Below are 17,158 nucleotides of genomic sequence, written 5' to 3'. Positions count from 1 at the left end.
TGTATCCCACATTAAAAAAATAGCAGAAGACGTGTGATTGATACATTGACTAGGCAAGAAGGGAAAGATGAGAAGGAACTTTTCTCTCTCAGTAGAAAAGTGACGTGCATGAGGTGGTCAAGCACTATTCCATCGCAATGTTAGCATTTATATTTTTTTAGGTTGATGAAGAAAATGGTAGAAAGAAGTTGAAGAGAATTATGTGATCCAGGTAACAAAGAAAATTGGTTCCAAATTTAAGAGCATTGTTCTAAATTTAAGATGATATAGAATTTGGATTTTAAATTATGATGTACATGATAAAATAAGAAATGAAGTAGGTATTATTGTAGATAGTTTGCTAAAGGATAAAGTAGTAGGAGTAATTAGAAAGAGTGATAGAGTTATAACTCTCAAAATATTAGTGGCGAAAGAAACTATTAATATAATTAGCTTATATGCACCTCAAGTAAGATTAGATGAGCACAATAAATCTAGGTTTTGGGACAACCTAGATGAGGTATTACAAAACATTCCGCCAATCGAAGTGCTTTAATACGAGAAGATCTAAATGAGTATGTAGGAGTGAAAAATAAAGAATATGATAGGATGCATGAGGATTATGAGTTTGGAACAAGAAACGAAGATGGGAAAACTATATTAGATTTTGCGATAACATATGACTTTATACTAGCTAATACATTTTTCAAAAAAAAAAGAGAATGTCACGTTTAAAAGTGGGAATAATAAGTCGCAAATTGACTTTCTTATGGCTAGAAAAAATGATAGAAAGATTTATAAAGATTGTAAGGTTATTCGAGAAAATTTAACTACTCAATATAGATTAGTAGTGTTGGATGTATGTCTTAAGTATAATATCAATAGAAGGAAAATGTGCACGACTCTTAGGCTGCGTTTGGTAGGGTGTAATCTACCTTGCAATGTAATCCAGATTACATTACAAGGCTGATTATTTTGTTTGGTTTCATTTTTAACTTGTAATGTAATGTAATTTGGATTACAAAATGTAATGAAGTTTTGTAATCTGGATTACAAAACAAACACATTGTAATCCGATTACATTACAAGGTCATCTTTTAACAAAAATTTGAATGTCAAATATACCCCTAGTCTGTCGCCGCCCATCTTCACTCGCCGCCACTGCCACCGCCCACCACCGCCCCCGACAGCTGACGACCGGCGGGCGTTGGCGACCGCCGGCCGGTGATGCCGCCGGCGACGGCCGTCGACCGACGACCATCGGCGGCCGGCGACCGGCGACCATCGGCGGCAGGCGACCGTCGGCGGCCGGTGACACCCGGCGACGCCCGGCGATGGCTGGCGACCGGCGGCGGCACCGTGCAAGCTCCGACAAAGATGTAGCGCCCGCCGGTAGAAGTCGTAGGATATTTTTGTCATTTTATAATAATACGAATTACATTCCTTATAAAAATAATGGACACCAAACAAAAGAATGTAATCACCTTTGTAATTAAAGATTACATACATTTCATTACCAAACGTAGTAATGTAATCAAAATTACATTACATTACATTACAAATTTGATTACATTACAAGCTCAATTACATTACGCCTAACCAAACGTAGCCTTAGTATTAAGTGGTGGATGTTAAAAGATGGGAAGCAAAACATATTTAAGTGGAGGATAAGAGTACAAGTATTAGGAGAAATACATGACGACTTGAATACTACAGGGGCTTAAAGGGACTGCACCACCACGTAAAAAATCTTGGGGTTGAAATGAGAAAGTAAAGGAGAAAGTGAAGAAAAAATAACCACCTATAAAATATTATACACTTATATCAATGAGGAAAATTACAAAAAAAGTACATAATAGTCAAGAAAGAGACTAAGAAAATATTGAATGAAGCTAAATATGAAACTTTTGAATGCTTATATTGAAAATTAGATACAAAAGAAGAGAAAGAGAATACTAAAGCGAGAGTGAGTAAGACAAAAGATCTTACCAAAATAAGATGTATTAAAAATGAAAGCAATAAGATAATATTAAATGATGAAATAAAAGTGTGATGGAAGATGTATTTTCATAACTTTTTAATGAAAGTTTAGGTGATCAACTTAACTTAGGTAATTTAAATAGGTCAAATGAGTATAGAAATTTGAGTTTTATCATAGAATTCAAACTTTAGAAGTAGAAGGTATTGAATGACTTATAAAATTATTTAATCTCATATTAAAAATGAAAAAATTCATGATCTGAGAGGGTAATTACTCTAGTTCCTTTATATAAGAACAAAGGAGACGTATAAAATTAGCAAACTATAAGAGTATTAAATTAATGAGTATATCATGAAACTTTGAGAAAGAGTAATAGAAAAAAATAAAGAAAGAGATCACGATGATTGAAAATCAATTTGGATTTATATCTAAAAGGTCAATAATAAAAGTTATACATCTCCTCATGTAACTAATTGAAAAGTATCATGAAGAGAACGAAGACTTATATATGATATTTGTCGACCTAAAAAAAAAACTTATGATAGAATCTTAAGGGAAATTATATGAATAATTCTATAAAAAAGAGGTGTTAACATAACATATATTGATATGAGGATATAATGACAAGAGTAGAGTTGTTAGAGGGGCAACCCGTGGCAGGGTGGGTTGGCCTATGACATGCTAGCCATTTGACGGGGCGGGGCGGGGCTGGGCTGGCTGACCCGTCATCTTACCGGGTTGGGAAATCCCCAACTCAATCCAATGCAAGGTGGGTTACGGGTTAGGCGGGCCAACCCATCTGGTCCATCAAAAATTTTAAAAAAAAATTTATATCTTTAACATTTTACTTCGGAAAAGTTTCATCAATCAAATGTATCTAGAAGCAAATGTATCTAGAAACAGATATTTTAAATATAAATAGACACAAACAAGTACTCATATTTTATGAAAAGTACTATTTTTATTTCAAAATTATATCAAAGAAAGACAATAAATTGACATGAAACTTGATTTACATGCATTTCTCAACCTGCTGGCCAACCCAAGTCCGTGGTGGGCCGACTCGCACGGGTCCTAGGCGGGTCAACCCGTGATGGGCTTGGGTTGAGAAAATTCCAACCCAACCTGCTTAAATTGTTTGATGAGGTGGGCCAACTTGATGACTGAACCCAAATTGACGGCTCTAGACAATAGTGAAGACTCCAAGCAGATTAACCAAAGCTAGTGTTCTAAATGGCGATCGAGGTAGCCACTTAGGTGCCGCCTAGGCGGGAGGCGGGCATCAATCGCACCGCCTTATGCTGAGGTGGTGCTGTAGGCAGTAATTCACCTTTTTTTTGCCACCGTTGTGTCTGGAGTTGCCGTTGCTACAGTTTCGCCACCGCGACACGTCCCAATGCATGGCTTGGGCCCGACAATGAGTTCGGATGGGGCGCGCGAATCCAGACATTGTTTGGGCCTTGCGACGCATTCGGACGCATCCTGACTAGAGACGTCATCCGGACTCGGCGATAGGCCTCGACACGTTGCTCAGGCTGAGTGACGTGCCCGAACTCATCGTCCCGACGATGTATCAAACTCGTTGCCCGATTGAAACAAGGTATGCGGGTAAATTGTAAGTTAGGATTTAATTAAATTACTTTATGTTAATAATTTTACTCCACTCTTAACTATGATTAGGATAATTTAAATATAATTAATTAAAACCTAATAAAATTATCCTATTAATTTAATATATATATATATATATATATATATATTTATTATTTTTAAATATTTAGATTAAATATTTAATTTTTAATTAATGTATTTGATTAAAAGTAAATATTATAAAGAATAATGATTATTTATAATATTATGTATAAAAAAAAAAAAATTCAACAGCCTAGGCACTGCCTAGTCACCGCCTAGGTGGTAGGCGGTCACTGACCGCCCCGTCATCGCCTACTGCCATTTACAACATTGACTGAGGCATTTCTCATAAAGATAAAGTTATATTAAGGATAAACTATAAGTCCCTATCTTTTTATACTAATTATGGACGAACTTAGTGAACACATCTAAGATACGGTACCGTGCTGCACATTGCTTGCAACATATATTATTTTAGTAGATGAGACACATGATGGAGAAAATACTAAGCTCGAATCTTGGCAGAAAATGCTAAAAGTGAAAGTTTTAACTTAGTAAAGACAAAATATATGGAATTTAGGTTTAGTAATATCAGACGTAATGAGATAATTGTTAAGATAGAAGATGATAAATTATTTGTAAGAGTTCTAAGTATTTATAATCATTTTTACAAAATGATAGATGAATTGAGAGATGCTTACGTAGAATACAAGATGATTGAAATGAAGGAGAGCGTCACATGTTTTTGTGATTTTAAAGTACCTCTTAAACTTGAAGAAAAGTTTTATAAAATGATGGTTAGACTGTTATATTATATGAAGCTGAATATTAGTCTACGACTAAAACACATGAACAGAAGATGAAAGTTGTAGAGATTAGGATATTAAAGGAAATGTGGACATACAAGGATGGATAGATAAGAAATGAAACTATTAGAGAGAAAGTAAGGGTTGGACTTATTAAGGGAAGCTTCGGTAGACACGTTTATGATGGTATGGACACATTTATGATGGAGGAATTTGAGAGATATCTTACATAGAATACAAGTAAGATGATTGAAATGGAGGAGAGCGTCAGATTTTCTTTGTGATCGTAAAGTACCTCTAAAACTTGAAGGAAAATTTTATAAAATGGCGGTTAGACCTGCTATATTATATGAAGCTGAATATTAATCTTTGACTCGAGCATAGCAGAAGATGAGAGTTGTAGAGATGAGGATGTTAAGGTGGATGAACATACAAGGATGGATAAGATAAGAAATGAAACTATCAGATAGAAAGTCGGGATTACACCCAGCGAGGAAAACTTCGAGAGATACGTTTATGATGATATGAGCATGTACTTAGATGACCAACAAATGCTTCAGTTAGGTAATTTGAAACTATGACAAATGTGCACATTAAATGAGGAAGAGGAAGACAAAAAAGACTTAATTAAAAATAATAAAATAAAATAAAATATATTTAAATATAAATGATGATATATTAGGGGATAGAACTCAATGATGTAAAAGGATCCACATAGCCGACCCCACCTAGTGGGATAAAGCTTGATTGTTGTGGTTGAATTGCTAGCTTTACAAGATGAGTATTTGTGGTTTCAAACTTCCTTCTGTGCTGGTTGGCATGAGACAACTCAACAAGGCCCTGAAAAGCACTTCGTCTTCGTCCTCCATGAGTGACGAAGTAGAATAGGGTTCCCATGCTATAAGATTTCTTCTTTCTCCATTTTGTCCACCTTCTCTACATCATGCTCCTCTGCTTCCTTGGAGTGACCAGCATCTGACCACAACGGAATCATATTGATCTGAAACAATATCGTTCTTATCTCGGGCTGAAACTCCAAATCAGTTCAAGACCTTTTAAACTATGCTCATGCTAGTGTTGCTCACCAATGACCTTATTACACTTAAGCTTATTTGCTATTGTAAACTCTCATTTACTTTTACTTGCTGGAGTAGTTTCAGGGTTCTTTGCCCCCATACATTGAGAACAGTGCAAGGACATTGGAAACATCACTTCCACTCTTTCATTCGGCATCCATTTGTTGATGGAGTTTGATTGAAAGCCTAAAATAATTTGGCGGTATAGATAAATTAGTTGTTTGAAATGATGCAAAATCTATGTTCACTACAAGCTTTAACTTTTGTCAAAATCCACATTAGGTACATAATGTACATGTATAATTTTGTCTCAGCTTTTGGATTAGAAATCAAAAGCTTACTAGGTCTGTTTAGACTTAATATGGCAGATATAATATAATCATCAATTAATGAACTCTTATTTGCTAAATGATTCCTCAGGCAAAGGCTGTGCTTTTAATAGGGATTTTCCTTCAGAGGTTGTTCCTTGTTATCTATGCTCATATACCGGTAGTGCGGTATCCATCCAATTGTGTAATTGCTCTATTGTGTCCTTTAGGCTATTGAAGGGGACAATTTGAATGACATTAATCATCTGAAGAGCTTGCTGGTAAAATATTAGCCTGCTTCCTGCTTTATCCTTTTGTTGTGTTATTATCATTACTCCATACTTGTATTGTCTTAGTGCCAAAAGGAGACGGAACTCTCCCAATTAAAGAAGCAAATTGAAGATGAAAAGGTACTAATGATTTTTTCTTTAGATAATTACAAACTGATGCTTCTTCTAGATAATAGTTTCAACATTCTTCAGGGAGTCTCATATTTGCCAAATTATTTAAAGTTGGGTGTTATTACAGCCAAACATTCTGAAATTCATTGCTTTATAAACCTATCAATGTGAATTATAAATTCTTTAGGTATGATAAACTTCTCAACAGAGTATGCGTTGAGTGTTTAAAGATAAAGTTGTACAATAAACACATGGCACTTGAATGAGATAACTACAAACATAATTAACTCAATGAAGTAGTTAAGCTAAGAAAACAAGTGTCATTCCCCATGCCTAATGATTGCGGGAAGGCCTCAACATTATTTTTTTGAAAAAAATTAGTAAGTTAGTACTTAATAACTGCACCGCATCAAATCAATAAAATAATAAGAAAGATAATTACTCAACATAATAAGTAGTATATTGTATTGGATTTGCCTAAACTTGCTCAGTTTTGCTTCAGAGAGTGACTATACTTTGTTTTGGGTATGACAAATGGCACATCCAAACCGAATTGAAACACACTCTTTAATCTATAAAAGATATACTGATAATAATTTCATTTTCCTCAGCTTGCATTAGTTAATCTGCGAGCTCGCGTGAAAGCTGAGCTTGGTGATATACAATGTTCGATAGCTGACAAAGATGCAGAACTTCGTGCTGCCCAGGAATACTTAAATGGCCTAAAAGAGGTATTTGCAGGCTGTTTGATTATGTATCCTTGTCGCATGTCCATTTTTTTTTGCCGATTGAACTTAAATATATCATGGAAACGACTAACTTGTCATACCTTTGCACTGCACATTATATGGTCTTTTAAACATATAAAAGGTTCCAACATTAGCCAGATAAGATCAAGTAATTGCTCATTCATCTTACTTGTAACAAATTACACTGACGAAGGGAAAATCTAACTCCAAAACTTTTAACTACCAAATGCTGCTATAGAGGACTATCCAATATCTATGCTCAAACTGTTACTATATTCACTATTTCCTTACAAATTTTATATGAAGTGGTAGCAAGTCATGATTTTGTTGAATAGGTACATATTAATTATAGGACAAATGGTCAAGTAGTAGAAGTTGCTGGTAGCTTCAATGGTTGGCAGCATAAGGTCAGGATGGATTTGGATCATTCATCTGAATGCATAGATTCACTTGATTCCAGGTTTGTAGTGGATAGTTATTCAATTTACTTGTATTCATGCTGATAGTTGATCTGTATTAAGCCCTTGATCTTGGACATCTTATCAGTTTAGATTTGTTTATTGTCACTGGAGTATAAAAAAAAGGGTAGCCCGGTGCACGAAGCTCCCGCTATGCGGGGTCCCGGGGAAGGATCCATTGTACGCAGCCTTACCCTGTTTTTTGCAAGAGGCTGTTTTCAGGATTCGAACCCATGACCTTTTGGTCATAAAGTAACAACTTTACCGTTGCGCCAAGGCTCCCCTTCTTATTGTGGAGTATGTTTTTAAGAAATCATGATCAATAGCTTTTGATTTACCATTTGGCTATTAGGAACTAAAGTGCCATATCATATTACCTTTGCTTTGTTGTCTCACTTTAGATTTTCATCAAGGATATGTAGGCCATATGAAGATTCATTGTTAGTATTGTTGATTGATTTATCTTTGTATTATCCTGAACAATATTAGTGACTTTATTTTAATTCAATATCCATCAAGGAAGCTCACATCTTATTGTGTTAGAAATCTTGTTGATCCTTTCATTGACTATTTTTTCTTTGATACATAACGGTGAAGAATATTTTAAATTGTTATAGAAGCATTGCATTGGTATTGGCTGAGAGAATCTCTGATGAAGTGGTAGGTTTACCTTTGAATCCTCATGACAATAAATTTTTTTAAACCAAGTTATCTTACCTTTTATATAGTTGATTTTTGTACAAATATCATTCATGTCTATAGTGTCAGTCCAGGCCAACCAGTTCGATAGGTTTAATGTCAAGAGTGTTAGGTATAAAAAGTGTACGTAGGTAGAAAGTAGAACTATATTATTACATAGAGTTCATCTGAATGAAAATTCATGTAACTGACAGCTGAGCACTAGTTAGGCTCTGACTTTTTTTTATATATGCTACTAAGTCTAAGTGGAACTTCAATAATGATTTAATTTGAGAGCTGGTGGCTTGCAGCTGCTAATATAGACAGTGTTTATCAAAACACTACTCTCTAGCTCTTACTCTTCCTCGTTGATGCTTAAAAATGGCTTATTTTCACCACCTTTGTCTTATTCATGGATAGTGAACTACTTATCTCTTATAGATGATAAAAAAGAGTATATTTTAGTCATGATCAAAATTTATTGTTTCCAGTTATTATGGAGGTTCCAATTTCAAATTGTTATCATTAACTTCTGTGTTTTCACCCTTTTTAAAAGTTGGTCCATTCTGATATTGTTTTCATTTAGAGTGCGAGAAAATATTACACTTTATTCTAATTTGTGCGGAATCCTAAGTTCTTTAACAGCAACTTAAATTTCAGGTAGCCTGTCAAAGTTTGCACCACTTTGCAATTTTCCCTCAGACCTCAGAAATGTGTGTGCATCGTATTAATTTGAATTCAGTTTTCCTTTTGCTATGAGATTGATCAAGTCAGAATTTGGATAGGAAATGTCATCAACAGTGCATATGTGTTTTGTTTATTTGCAAGGAATCCATGCTGTCTATGATTTAGGGAAAAGTGCTAGAAGATGGCACATTTTAGGAGTAAACTGATTTTTTCAAAGTCTGCATAGTTTTAGGAGTAAATTTTCTTTCAAAAAACATGCAATTGATGCTGGACGCCTGGACCCATGATATCAGATTCAAGAATTTTCTTCTTTAATGAATTAGACTAGAGTATTGTCACATTACAATGTATAGTTTGAACATAGTGATTTGCCAATGAGGATCTAATAATTTAGTCCAAAAGGATTGTTTCTTGCAATCCATTAGCACAACAATAAAATAAGGCTGATGCAGCCTCAATTATTTTGAAAATTCTGTTGATGTTCTTTGTTCTTAATGGATTACATTATTCAATCTTGAGAGAGGAAGTAAAATAGCTTTTTATTCTAGAAAAATACCTATTTACCAGAAAATCCTTCTATAACATTATTTTTCAAAGAGGATGAGACCAGAAATTTTGTCCAGTGTCAAGTTACACAATGGAATAAATAAAATGACTGAAGAAAAGTAAAATGAGTCCTATCAGGCTACTTAGTCAAGAAAACCAACATTGAAGTACCAAATCATTATGGTTGCTGTTGCCATTTTTTTCGATTAACTTTTGGTAACTGGTCAATTTTTATTGGAATTCTCCTTATTATATTTATCCAATGTTAAACTTTGCAGGAAGCCAGAGCTCTGGTCTACGGTCTTGTGGCTTTATCCTGGAATTTATGAGGTAACTGAGGTAGAACATATGCTTGATTGAAAAGTGATATTTCATTGAATGGAACTTCTCCGTATACTGACACTAGGAAGGTAGACTAGTCTAAAAGCGTTCGGATTGCATCACTCATCGAACTATTTTTTCTTGTAGACTGGGTAATCATTTTACTTAAATCTTAATTAGTTTATCTTGTACTTTGAAAATTTAACAATATTTGAAATTACCAAGTCAATGTATAAATGATATGCTGACCTATTTCATTTGATGCCATGTGGAATTGCTTGATGAATTTGAAAACATCTTTAGGAGTTTACTGAAAGGAACTTTTTAATATATTCATTAAAACCTCCAAAAACACAAACATTTGCCAAACCCAATGAGGATTATGAGAAGTCAATATGTACAACATAATATGTTTCAGCTTAATCCCACATTTCCTATGAGAAACTAATGGTGAGAAAGGCAGGTGGTATCTACCTGTCTGTTACCTTAGGCAGAACAAAAAAGAAGGAAGTGACATGGAGATTTCTCTTCATTTCAAAATGGTTTTTGCCTAAGTTGTGTCAAATGCTTCTATTTAGCCAAATTTCATTCATCTTGACCTAAAAAATTAAACTATAATTTTTTTTTGTTTATATATATATATTATAGTTTCCACAAAATGAAATTCACAAAATTAAGTTCCCTTGTTTCTTCCCACAAGGAAATTTGGTGATATTCTTTTGTTGGTTTTATTCCCTCGAAGGAAACAAACAAGAATCATTTCCCTTATTCTTTCCTACAAATTTCTCTCACTTGTCTCCCGCCCACTTTCTCTCGCTTGGACCCTTATTGTGTCTTTTTTTATATGTTTTAAGTGAAGATTTAATATTTTAACCTAGGCTGTCTCCTATAACTATGGATGGGGTATTGGAGGAAGGACAAAAGAACAAAAAAATAATTCAATCCTACAAAAAAAGAAAGAAGCGAACTAGAAAGGAACCTACTGAACAGAGGAGTAGAGGACAACAAGGTTGTTGAGAGATGGAGTAAAAATAGAGCAGAGTTTGGCTGAGTAATAAGTGAAAAGATAAAGTGAAAACGTGAAATCGTATAGGGCTTTCTACTGGTGTACCTTGTGGAAGAAGCTAAATCATCAATGGGTGGAAGGACCAAGGCGATCTTCAATGATGAACACATATGCACAAGCTAATATGCAACAATAAAGTAGAGCCCCAAAAAACATATGAAAAAACGTAGCAAAAGGGTATTAGAAGGTGCTCACCTCTAGAGTCCTACAAAAGGGGAGTTCTTTGATCATCCAAGCAACTTTTTTATAACACTTTCTAAAGCTTCCTCAAAGTTCTTCAATAGCCCTTCATAATATTTTTAGAGCTTTTAGTAGCTTTTATCAATTTTAACAGAGAGATTAAGCATAAAGAAGTTGAATGTCCCTATCCCTATTTTGAATTAAGCTAAGTTAGGTGATCTACTTGACCTATAAATTGATCTATCTTGGCACTGCCAAGTGACCAAACTATGTTAAACTGAGCTGAGTGTTTCACCACTAACTGATTCACCATGGTTGAGTTGCATCCTACTTAGGTGAACTTAACTAAGACTCTAACTACTTTAGCCGAATGACATCCACTTTAGGTGAACTTGGTGAAGACCTAAACTGATAAACTTAAAGATTGATTAGAGGGGTAAATAAATTAAAAAAAATGGACAGCCCGGTGCATGAAGCTCTCGCTAATGCGGGGTCCCGAGGAAGGGTCTAACCACATGACAGCCTTACCTTGCATTTTGCAAGAGGTTGTTTACGTGACTTAAATCCGTGATCTTAAGGTGCAACAACTTTACGGTTGTGCCAAGACTCCGGTTAGAGGGGGTAAATAGATGAGGAAAATTTCATGCAGGTTCACAATATTTCAAACAGTTTGAAATTAAATTCAAGTGCATGTGTGTGATATGTAAATGGTGTATAAAATTATGTCCAACGGCAAAAATAGTACATATTTTGCAACAACAAAACTAGCAATTATATAAAAAAAAATTGCACGACAAAAAAAAAGCAAATTGCAACACTAGAACAAAATAAAATGTGATGAGAAAATTAAATTGTGTATGATGAGACAATTAATTTGCAATAAGAATAACAATTAAATTAAAAAATAAATAGATAGTAATGAAAAATTAAAAAGAGAAATAAAACAACATAAATAAATAAATTTAACGTAGTTCTAAGATCTTTCCAACTCCATGGCCCATGTCTTGGTGCAACACCTTCCCAAAACAAAAATTTTCTATGAGAAATGGTCAAGCAAAAGTACCATACAAGATTAGTGATCCAGATGATTAGATCGCTTTGAGTACACAAATATATCTCATAATTGTCTTGAGAGGATGATAACTACTAGAACAAATTTTCTTGATCATAAGATTTACCAAAGAGGATGAATTAGATCGATCTAAGATCTACAATCTCTCTGTCACTAGAATGCAAAAGATAAAGAAAACAAAGGTGAATAGAAGAGTTACCTAGAGAACCTTGTGTGCATATAGGTAGAAAACATACACAAGGCACCTTGGAGGCAATTTTAGCTAAAACAACACTTGGTAAAATAATGGATTTTGAGATATATGAATTGAGTTTGATAGAAATCCTCTAGAGCCTTTATATAGAGGATTACTAGTGGACAGAACACATGATCCATCTTATCAAAGAACTTTGGTCAACTAAAATTCAACCTTGTTCAACCAACATTACAGGATAAGTGTTGGGTAATACATAATCATCATTCAATAATGATTATAAATGTTATCTACGAAAATCAACTTTAATAATGAGTATAAATGTTATCTACAAAAATCAACTTTAGCCGACCAACACTAACAAAAATACACCTTAGTAAATTTAAATTTAAAAAGTGTTGAATCTTTAGTCGACCAAACTTCAATCTTGGTCGATTAACTGTCACAAGAAGTGCTCCTAACTGATATTTGATACTTTGAACCTTTTCAAAGTCACTTGTAACTCGATATTAGCTTTAGTTAATCCCAAACCTATCAATTAAAAATTTTGTAACTCGAGTATTGGTACTTCCTCGATATTGGTACTTGGGCATTGACATAAGGTCATTTTAAAGTGTTATTTGACTGAATGAGCTCCCTATGAAACTTATCTTCAACCCAAGTAGATCATCCACATTCAAATGCAATTTTATCTATTGTTATTGTTAAAAAAATTTAGAGGAATTAAAAAATGTTATTATTTTTATTCATCAATCTCATAGTGTGTTGGGTGGAATCGTCGAAACCTATTGTTTGATAAATTTCCGAAACTTGATATCACTCAACATAATATTGTCTCCTTTCTTGCTTCATATCCTTCCTCCTTTAACCTCCCATTCTTCACTGGTACCATGTATCGGAACATTCACACAATACCAACATAATATCATTCGTGTCAAAGATCAAGCCTTTGGCTTGACTTAACATATTGAACCTTGGATATTGATGCGGAGCAGTAGAGCTTAGAGTTTTAGGATCGTTTTAATCTTGGTCACGGGAGGGTAAGTTTTGAGAGGCCATAACTTTTGACTCGGGTTGAATCACGGGACACAAATCGAAGCTCGTTCAGATATTTACAATTGGCTACTGGTGTAACTCGTAACAACCTAGTTTTAGATAAAAAAACGTCGTTCAAAGCCTTTTGGGGATCCAAATTTGTCTTTTTTAAGGTTATTTTCATTTGTTTGGATCATTAGATTTTTGAGATTATTTAAACTATTTGTTTAGTTGATGTTAGGGCAATTGTTTTTATCAATAAACTTTTTTGAAGTTTCTTTTCCCTAAAATGAGTTTTTGGATGCTTATTTTCCTATTATGCTGAATCAACAGGTCTTTAGAAGATTATTTTAAGCATTCATGTTCGAATCAAGGATTCAATAGTTTTTGTTGCATTAGTTGATATCAGAGCCGAACTGATCATGTGTAATCATGCCGCCAAGAAGACAACAATGTGTTGACAACGTTCATGAATGTGATATGGAGTGGTGGGTTCGAGAGATGATTGACTAACGGTTTGAACTGATTGTGGACCAGCTAACAGAGAGGATAACAACGATGTTGGGAACCCAAAATAGAGGAAATTCGGTTCAACGCAATAACAATCACCGGGCAAACTTGGATGTGGAGGCAAGTGATCATGAGAGGACGCTTATAATGAGGAGGTTTCCCGTAGGTGTCGTAGAGCAGTAGTAGAGGAGGATAGTAGACGAGACGGGTATAAGAATTGAAATTCTTGAGTTTTATAGCAACCTACAATTGGACTGACTAGTTTTAGGAAATTCTGGATTTTAAAGGGGTGCCAGACTACAAGTGTGTGCCTTTGATTGCTACCAGATTACGTAGGAGGGCGACTGCATGGTGATAACAACTGAAATGGACCTGAAATAGGTTGGGTAAGGCAAAAATTTCCATTGGGAGAAGATGAAAAAGCACATGCGGGCAACCTTTTTGCTGTACAATTTCCAACGATTAATGTATCAAAGATTGCAGAACCTGAAGCAAGACACTCAATTAGTGGATGAATATAGCATTGAATTTTTTCAATTAATTGTTAGGAACGAAATACAAGAAACAAAAGACTAGTTGGTGGCACAATTTATTGGGGGTTTCAATATTCATGATACTGTAAATATGTTTGACCTCGATTTGTGTCTGCTACACACTTGAGCGTTGATGGTGGAAAAACATGCACGTTATACTTGTGGGGTTTTCCCTATGAACACGGCGAGTGGAGGTCCTAGTGGTGTGGCTATTTGTATTAGTTTCAATGAGGGAATGAATAGGGGTGTTGGTCAACTTAATATTGGAAGCGGTAGTAGTGGCGGTATAAGGTGCTTCAATCGTGGAGAGATTGGGCATAGATAGTCGGAGTGTAAAAAAGTTGCAGGAAAGAGATCACTTTGTGGAGAATGCTGATTGTGACGAAGGCATAGCAGAGTTCACAGGAGACCCAACGTATGCCGAGGAGGCTATAAACGAAGTGTTGTTAGAAGGAGATGCCGAGACGACGTTGGCAGTTTCGCGTCTAAATCGGTAGGCGATGCTTGGCTGCAGAGTAATATTTTTCAATCGACATGCCCCATTCTTGGCAAGGTATGTCATTTTATGATCAATGCTGGAAATTGTGAAAACATTGTGTCTGCTGAAGTTGTAGAGAAATTAAATATTCAAACTGAAGATCATCCTAAGCCTTATAAATTGGTGTGGCTTAAGAAGGCTGGTGAGGTATCGGTTTCTAAGAGGGCTCTTGTCTCATTTTCTATTGGCATGAAGTTAAAGATGTTTGGTGTGATGTAGTAGCTATGGATGCTTGTCACCTGTTGTTAGGCAGACCTTGGCAGTATGATAGAGGTGTGCATCATGATGGGCGAACTAATACTTATAGTTTTATATTTGAGGGAGTTAAAATTGTGCTACTACTTTGCAGACAGGCGGTGGGCCAACCTAAATCGATATTTCGACTTTATTGTCTCTGGCTCAGGTTGACATGGAACTGTAGGAGCCTAAAAGGGGGTATATGTTGATGGGAAAGGAGGTGGCTAAATTTAACATTGTTCCGGATTTAATGGCTCCACTGATGACTTTAGTGATATTTTTCTCGAGGAGTTATTTATTGCGTGATATTCAGCATCATATTGATTTGGAGCTGGTGACACTACCGAACATATCACATTACAGGATGAGCTCGTGTGCGCATGAGGAGTTGTGACGACAGCTGGAGAATTGTTGATTAAGGGCCATATAAGGGAGAGCATGAGTCCTTGTCTTGTGTCGTCTCTTTCGATGCCAAAGAAGAACTTGGCATATGTGTGCGGACGATAGGGCCGTCGATAATATCACTATTAGGTACCGCTTCCCCATTCCTCGTTTAAATGATTTGTTTGACCAAATTAGTGAATCAACTGTGTTTACTAAACTAGATTTGAAGAGTGGGTATTACCATATTCGTATTACGCCGGGGGATAAATGGAAAACAACTTTGCAGACTAGGGAGGGGTTGCATGAGTGGCTAGTGATGCCTTTTGGTTTGTCCAATGCTCCTATTACTTTTATGCATGTGATGAATCATTTATTGCGACCGTTTATTGGTAGATTTGTTGTAGTGTATTTTGATGATATTCTAATATATAGTGTGACTCTTGAAATACATCTTTAGCATGTGAGAGAGGTTTTTAGTGTCTTGCACATGGAAAAATTTAATAGTGCAATGAAGAAGTGTGTTTTTGCCCCTCAAGGTGTTGTTTTTTGGAATATCTAGTTTTGGGAGTCGATTTAGAAGTCAACGACACTAAGATACAAGCTGTGAAGGAATGACCTACACCTACAACCTTAATAGAAGCAAGGAGTTTTCATGGTCTTGCCTCATTTTACAAGCGTTTCATTGCTTCTTTCAGTAGCATCATGGCTCCTATAATGGATTGTATAAAGGTTAGCAAGTTTGAGTGGATTGATGATGTAGAGTCAACTTTCCGATTGATTAAAGAACGACTCAACTGTGCCAATCGTAGTGCTCCTAGATTTTTCACAACCTTTTGAGTTAAACACTTTTAAAGTTGGTTTTGACACAATATTCGGTTAGGATAATAGACCTATGGCATTTTCCAGTGAAAAGTTATCTAGAGCAAAACTTAATTACAACACTTATGATGTTGAGTTTTATGCCATTGTGTAAGTAGCGAGACATTGACGTCACTATTTATTTCACAGGGAATTTATTTTTTTACACAGATCATGATTTGTTGAGACATCTACACCAGCAAAACAAGGTGTCAACCCGCCATGCGGGATGGGTTGCTTATTTGAAGGCATAGTTTGTATGATCGCGATTCGACTCAGGATTGATCTGGGGTCAGAATTGGATCGGTCGGGATCGAATCGTATAATCATATGATCCTACAAAAATATTGTTAAAATTTAATTCAATATTTGATAGGATGATCAAATTGATTAATGAAGACTAAATCAATTTGAAATTTAATTAAAATTCCCTTTAGAATAAATTAAATTAAATTAATATTTATAATATTAATGCTATTAATGGCAATAATAAGTTGAAAATATATATAATAAATATATATAATTTATTTATAATTTTAAAATTTTCATATATATATATATATATATATATATATTGATGGGATAATTCGATTAGGGTTTGAGGAAATCTATTTAAATTATCTTATTTAAGTTAAGAGTTAATTAAATTAATTAGTTAAGATTTCAATTACAAACCTAAAGTTATACTTCACTTTCACCGTGTCGCCCCTCATCCGCACGCCCCTCTCTGCAAGCCGCAAGAAACCTAAAGTTCTCCGATTGACCTTGTCGCGAGAAACTTTGTACATCCCACTTTGCAAGCCATTGGCGATTCCGCTTCTGCTGGCCATCGACGAGGACAACTAATCCTGTCATGAGAAACTTTGCACGTCCCCCTCTGCAAGCCATTGATGCCCCTCCGCTGTTTGTGATTAGTTTTTGGGTTTAGCA

General features: G+C 35.1%; 1 protein-coding gene across 13 annotated transcripts in view; it reads left to right on the top strand.

Annotated features, from left to right (window-relative positions):
* Positions 1-17,158, top strand: part of LOC121989312 (protein PTST homolog 3, chloroplastic-like) — a 53,389-nt gene that overhangs the window by 16,056 nt on the left and 20,175 nt on the right. For 5 of the 13 annotated variants that reach the window (XR_006114223.1, XR_006114222.1, XM_042543268.1 and 2 more), the window contains exons 4-9: positions 5,895-5,932; positions 6,013-6,063; positions 6,139-6,192; positions 6,795-6,914; positions 7,268-7,392; positions 9,580-9,640. Coding sequence is in view for 9 of the 13 variants with exons in the window: in XM_042543268.1 (XP_042399202.1) it covers positions 5,895-5,932; positions 6,013-6,063; positions 6,139-6,192; positions 6,795-6,914; positions 7,268-7,392; positions 9,580-9,640 (449 nt within the window). In the remaining 4 variants the exon portion in view is untranslated. Of the gene's footprint in view, positions 1-5,894; positions 5,933-6,012; positions 6,064-6,138; positions 6,193-6,794; positions 6,915-7,267; positions 7,393-9,579; positions 9,641-9,707; positions 9,775-17,158 lie in introns of all 13 variants that reach the window. The other 8 variants (XR_006114224.1, XR_006114225.1, XM_042543271.1 and 5 more) reach the window with 5 other exon arrangements.

Source organism: Zingiber officinale, chromosome 6B (genome assembly GCF_018446385.1).
Source record: "Zingiber officinale cultivar Zhangliang chromosome 6B, Zo_v1.1, whole genome shotgun sequence".
NCBI lineage: Eukaryota > Viridiplantae > Streptophyta > Magnoliopsida > Zingiberales > Zingiberaceae > Zingiber > Zingiber officinale.
This window is presented reverse-complemented; position numbering and strand designations above follow the sequence as displayed.